This window comes from Camarhynchus parvulus, chromosome Z (genome assembly GCF_901933205.1).
Source record: "Camarhynchus parvulus chromosome Z, STF_HiC, whole genome shotgun sequence".
Lineage (NCBI taxonomy): Eukaryota > Metazoa > Chordata > Aves > Passeriformes > Thraupidae > Camarhynchus > Camarhynchus parvulus.
In genome coordinates, this window is record NC_044601.1 from 7,811,332 (window position 1) to 7,817,495 (window position 6,164).

The following is a 6,164-nucleotide window of genomic DNA, read 5'->3' on the forward strand; positions in this document are numbered from 1 at the left end:
AGCAAGAGCTGTCTGAGCTGTTGGCACAGCGAGTGGGCTCACACAATGGCCATTCTGCACCACCCACTGTCCTGTGGAAGCACGCAGTGCTCATTCCCAAGGACCCTGTCAAACATTAACCAAGAGGAACGGCAGGCTCACCAGCCCAGTCATGCCAGCTCAGATCCACATTTGGAAATAACACCAGTTCCTCGAGTGCTCAGCTGCAACCTTGGGGCCTGTGACCCCCAGGAGACCCCTGGGACAGAAGAACCCGCAAGCAAAGGGAAGGGAACATAAGCTAATGGTTTTGGGGAAATGACTATCCTATGTATGCTTATTGCAGGAAAATAAATGAGTATGTCTGTGAAATATAGAATCCAAACAGGAGCATTTTCTGCGCTCCACATGCACGATATTCCAGAGGAGATGTCCCCTCATGCATCCAACCAAATAAAGAATGGCAGGTTGTTAATGCTCCATGCTGTTAGGGATTTGATCAGGTGATTTTGGTACCACCAGGGCCAAACAGCTGTGGTGTGATGCTCCAGCACTGCTGACCACACACAGGGCTGCCTGGATGCTTCCTCCTCACAGCGCTGGCACGGCGTTTGCAGATCTCTGCAATCCATTTCACATTCCTTCCATTTCACCCTCCTTCCAATTCTCCTACTTCCTTGGTCTGCTCAGTCTCCTCCCAGAGGAACTGCCAGCCTGTAAGTATTTTTCCCCATTGCTACTGATGCCTTGGGAAGGCTGCCCAGGAGCAGAGGTTGGACAGAGTCACAGAATAAAGCAGGGATTTATTCAAAGGATCTCCTCCATGGATGCACCTTGGGCAGCACAAGAGCCCAGCCAGGGCTGCACCCAAGATGAACCAAAATGGCCCCAAAATGCACGAGCGGGCACGGGCTCTGTCCCTGGGATCAGTTCTGCTCCATTTGCACCTTGCAGTTCATTGTCCCATTCCAGCTTTAGCCCCTGCAGTCCCACCCTGCTTGTTTTTCTCTCTCCAGCCCACGGTGTTTGTGCTCTGGGGCTGAGATTTGGGTCATTTGTCCTTGGTGCCCAGCTGGAGCAGGAATTGTTTTGTCTCCCTGCTCTGTGCACAGAGCTCACCATCCCCTCATGTGAGCCCAGACCCACACACTAAAGCAGCACAGAACCTGAAAAATAGAAAAGCTAAAAGCTGAGGCATCAGTGTCATGTGGGATTTTTTAAAGATCTGTGTCTAACTCAGTGCTTCTGACAGCTTTACCTGGTGTTATCTGGGCATTATGTGCTGTGTCTGACACAGCTGCTGAGGAGTTCTGCCCTTGCCCCTGCAGAGCTTCTCTGCCTGCGGGGTCTGGCCTCTCCTCACACCCTGTCAGTGCCCCTGGCGAGGAGCAGCTGCCCCTGTGGCAACGCCTGCACCTTCTGTCAGCTGCTGCTGCTGTGACCCAGCACACACAGGTGGTGCCAGGCTCTGGTCAGAGTGCTCAGGGCAGTGCCAGACACATAATCTTCCTGCAGCCCCAGGGAATGGAGGGGAAATTCTCCTGTGATTGTGGGACTGACTGCAGCTGAAGTGGGAATTGTGGTATGAACTGTCCAAGCTTTGGAGTTCAGAGGTTTGAGGGAATTCTGGAAACGTGCCACAAACACCCCAAGGACAGCTCAGGATGGTGTCCAAACCCAAACCAAGGCTTTCTCTGCCTTGCCAGTCACCTCACACCTGAGGGCTCTGGCCTCTCCACAGGAACACCTCCCACAGGAAATGTTCCTCATCCCCCATCTCACAAAGGGATGAACAGAATGAGGTGGTTCCAGTGCAACAGCTTGTGGCCAGAACTGCCCAGTCCCTGTCCTGCAGAGCTGTACTGCTCCTTCGCAGCACTTCTGTCCCCTCCTTGCTCCAGTCTGTGCTCAGTCCTGTGTCGTGTTTCACTCAGCTTTGCCCAGATTTGTTCACATTCCTCCATCTCCTCCTAGCAAAGCTCTGGCAAACAGCCCCTCTCACACTGCTCCAGGAGAGAGTGAGACTGGAGGAGCAGCAGGCACAAAAAGCACGCTGAGGCTCCCTGGTCCTCTGCCAGCCTGGGCTGGGGACCTGCCAGTCTGCTTCTGCTAGCAGGGACTGGGGAGAGCCTGGGTCACAGCGAATAATGGGGCTGCCTGGAGCTGGCACAGCCCCGTGTGTCAGCAGGGATCCGGGCAGCTGAGCTGTGCTTTCCCTGGGCACTGCTGGAAAGCTCTTGGGAGGGCAGTGCTTCACCTCCTGTGGCTGGGACAGGCTGTCCTGGCTGGCAGCAGCACTGGGATTGAACGTCCTGTCACTGCTGGGGTCCTTTGGGAACGCTGCTCCTGTGGGGTGCTCTGGGAACTGCTTTGGGAACGCTGCTGCTCTCCTGTCACTGCCGGGGTGCTTTGGGAATGCTGCTCCTGTGGGGCGCTGTCCCTGCTGTCCCTGCTGGCGGTGGGTGCTTGGGGAACACTGCTGCTCCCCTGCTGTGCCTGCTGTCCCTGTGGCTGTGGGCACTTTGTGAACGCTGCTCCTCAGCCACCTGGCCGGGCCTGCAGCCAGGAGGGCAGGCTCAATTAGCCCAATTAGCCCTGTAATCAGGGGCACAGCGGGAGCAGCTGCTCTGTAATCGCCTTTGCCTCGGCCCACAGGCAGCTGAGCTGACAGAAATCCTTCTCTCTCTGGCTGGCTGCAGGGCCCAGGCACCTCGTGGGGAGGCTGAGGGGAGGCAGAGGGCTCTGCCTGCTCCCCTCCCAGGCATTCCCTGTGCTCCGAGTGCTGGAGGTGCCACAGCTCCCCCAGGAAAGGCTGATCTGGGAGCTTGGGGCACTTTGGGGCTCAGGAAAGGAGGTTTAACCCCGGCACCAGGAGCTCCCTGCCCGGGACACCCGGGGCTGCCAGCACGGCGGGGACAGTGCCAGGAGAAGGGACAGACTGCTGGGGACAGCTGGGCTGGGCACAGGGCAGGGCAGGGAGCCCCGGGCACGGCAGGGACAGAGCCAGCTGGCCCTGGGCAGTGACAGCAGCCAGGGGCTCGTTACCAGCAGCAGGGAGGGCACTAATTACCACAGAACCGGGGCACTGCAGTGCCTGTGATTGGTAAAACGTGTCAGTAGAGAAGGGTTTGGTTGTGCTGCAGCTGTGGATTACACTGAGCACCGGGGTTTACACAACTGAAATAAATACTCAGTGTCTCTCTCCAGGGTGTAATTACTGGCTTGTTGCATGTTGCAAAACAAATGTGATTTTTGTGGGCAGCTGTGGGATCCTGGTGCATGCAGGTCTCTGGGAGAGCTTCAGGCCCAATCCAGCTCCAGGCCCTAAAAAGAGCACAGCTCATGTCAGCACTGGGCTGGGTGATGGCTTGGGCTCTGGAGAACCTCTGGGCTGGGCAGGCTGGAGAAGGGAACGCTGCCAGGGATCCCATCAATGCACCCAGACATCTCCAGGGCCGCCAGAGCATGGCCGGGCTCTGCTCGGTGCTGCCAGTGCCAGCAGCAGCAGCAGGGGCCATCAAAGAAAGGGCAGCGAGGTGCAGGGCAGCAGGAGGGAGAACTTGTGTCCATGGAGGGACAGCAGAGCCCTGGGACAGCTGCCCAGGGAGGGCCTGGAGTGTCCCTGTCTGGGGACATCCCAGCCCCAGCTGGACACCTTCCTGTGGGATGGACCAGGGCACCCTGCCTGGGTGGGGCTGGGCTGGGAACTCCAGAGGAACCTGCCAGCCCCAAATCCCCTGGGAACCTGTTACTCAGGTGCCCTCCCACACACAGCCAGGCCTGTCCCTGTCCCAGTCCAGGTTCCTCCCTCACACTCGAGATATTTGGTTTATTTACAGGCCTTTATTTCAGTTTTGCTGGGTGGCAAACCCACAGCTGCAGCACAACCAAACCCTTCTCTACTGACACGTTTTACCAATCACAGGCACTGCAGTGCCCCGGTTCTGTGGGTAATTAGTGCCCTCCCTGCTGCTGGTAACGAGCCCCTGGCTGCTGTCACTGCCCAGGGCCAGCTGGCTCTGTCCCTGCCGTGCCCGGGGCTCCCTGCCCTGCCCTGTGCCCAGCCCAGCTGTCCCCAGCAGTCTGTCCCTTCTCCTGGCACTGTCCCCGCCGTGCTGGCGGCCCCGGGTGTCCCTGGCCCCGGGTGTCCCCGGCAGGGAGCTCCGTGTGCGGGGCTGCTGCGCTGCCCCGGGGAGCCCCGGGGAGCCGGGCTGGCTCTGCCCAGGCTGGGCACGCGGTGAGCTCCCTGCCCGCCCGGGGCTGGGGTTACACCTCCTCTGCTGGGCCCCAGGTGCCCCAGGCTGCCAGGGCAGGGGCTTTGGGTGCCCACAGCCTCCGCCCATGCCTGTGACATGCTGTGGACTGAGCTGTCCCTGCCACTGTCCCTGTTTCTGTTCCTTGACCCTGTCCCCATTCCGGTCCCACTCCCTGTCCCTGCTTTTGTCCCCCTCCTCGTTCCTGTCTCTGTCCCTCTGTCCCCTGTCCCCCTCTCTGTCCCTCTGTCCCTTGTCCCGGTCCCTGTCCCTCTGCCCCTTCTCTCCATCCCTGTCCCTTGTCCCTCTGTCCCCTGTCCCCATCCCTGTCTCTCTGTCCCTTTTCCCCTCCCTGTCCCTCTGTCCCCATACCTGTCCCTCTGCTCCTTGTCCCGGTCCCTGTCCCTCTGTCCCTTGTCCCTGTCCCTCCGTCTCCATCCCCGTCCGGCTCCCCTCAGGCCCGACCGGAAGTGACGCTATCTCCGCGCGCCGGCGCCGTCCCCGCGCTCCGTGCGCGCGCACGCGACGGCCGGGGTCGCGCAAGGCGCGGAGCGTCCGGTCACGTGTTTCCGCCGCGCGTGGCCGCCAGCGGCGCCGGATCGGGACCGGGAGCGGGACCGGGAGCGGGGCCGGGAGCGGGATCGAGTTCCGGTCCGGGATGTTCCGCATCGAGGGGCTGGGGCCCAAGATGGACCCCGAGGAGCTGCGCCGCAAGATGCGCCGCGACGTGCTCGCCTCCGTCCGCAACTTCGTCATCTACGTCGCACTGCTGCGGATCAGTGAGTGACCGGCTCTCGCGGCCCGGGCTTGCGCCGGGCCCTCGTTCCCGGCGATGTCCCGGCCCCGCGCTCCCAGCATGTGCCGGGCCCAGGCTCCGGGGATGCTCTGGGCTCTCATTCCGGGGGATGTCCCGGCCCCGCGCCCCCAGCATGTGCCGGGCCTGAGCTCTGGAGGAGTTCTGGGTCCCCGTTACCGGGGATATCCCGGCCCCGCGTTCCCGGGATGTGCCCGGCCGCGTTCCCCGGATATCCCAGCCCCGGATATCCGGTGCCGTGCCGGGGCCGGTGTCTCGGCGGCGGCCGCGGTGTCTGAGCTGCTGCACCAGCCCGCAGCAGTCTCGGCGCGGGCCGGGCCCGACTCGGCGATGTTTTCTCCCCAGCTCCGTTCATCCTGAAGAAGCTGGACAGTATATGAGCCCTGGGGGCCGGCGGGATGACCTGCAGCTGCTCTCCCCGGGCACCCGCGGCGGGAGCGGCGCGCAGCTGGTGCCACGCGGCTCCCGTGGTGTCCCCTCGGCGGGGCCGGCCGGCCGCGCCCGCGGCGCCGGCAGCACGGGCGGGCCCGCGGGGTAGCCCCGGCCGTGACGGAGCGCTCGCTGTGCCGTGAACAAAGCCCCTGCACACCGCACACTGCGGCTGCCCAGCTCACCCCCCGTCCGTGTGAACGCCCAGTCTGCCCTGCACCCAGCCCGACAACAGCCTGACTGAATAAACGGGAGAGCAGCTGTGCCAGGGCCCTGCCCTGCTGTGTTTGTGATAATTAATTACAGTGATGGAGCTGGCGGGGGCTGGTTCCCTGCCGGCTGCCTGGAGCCCCGGGAGGGCAGGGCAGGGGCACAGGCAGGTGTCCAGCTGGGGCTGGGATGTCCCCAGACAGGGACACTCCAGGCCCTCCCTGGGCAGCTGTCCCAGGGCTCTGCTGTCCCTCCATGGACACAAGTTCTCCCTCCTGCTGCCCTGCACCTCGCTGCCCTTTCTTTGATGGCCCCTGCTGCTGCTGCTGGCACTGGCAGCACCGAGCAGAGCCCGGCCATGCTCTGGCAGCCCTGGAGATGTCTGGGTGCATTGATGGCATCCCTGGCAGCGTTCCCGTCTCCAGCCTGCCCAGCCCAGAGGTTCTCCAGAGCCCAAGCCATCACCCAGCCCAGTGCTG

General features: G+C 62.3%; 1 protein-coding gene across 1 annotated transcript; it reads left to right on the top strand.

Annotated features, from left to right (window-relative positions):
* The first annotated feature begins 4,758 nt into the window (after window positions 1-4,758).
* TOMM5 (translocase of outer mitochondrial membrane 5) lies at window positions 4,759-5,776 on the top strand. The gene is made up of 2 exons (XM_030968919.1): window positions 4,759-5,011; window positions 5,392-5,776. The coding sequence occupies exons 1-2, from the start codon at window positions 4,891-4,893 to the stop codon at window positions 5,424-5,426; spliced, it is 156 nt and encodes a 51-aa protein (XP_030824779.1). The 5' UTR covers window positions 4,759-4,890; the 3' UTR covers window positions 5,427-5,776.
* Window positions 5,777-6,164: the final 388 nt, after the last annotated feature.

Bases quoted from the DNA above. Each gene is read 5' to 3' on its own strand.
- TOMM5 (XM_030968919.1), top strand. From the start codon at position 4,891: ATGTTCCGCATCGAGGGGCTGGGGCCCAAGATGGACCCCGAGGAGCTG. The intron at 5,012-5,391 runs GTGAGTGACCGG...TTTTCTCCCCAG, and splicing joins CGTCGCACTGCTGCGGATCA to CTCCGTTCATCCTGAAGAAG.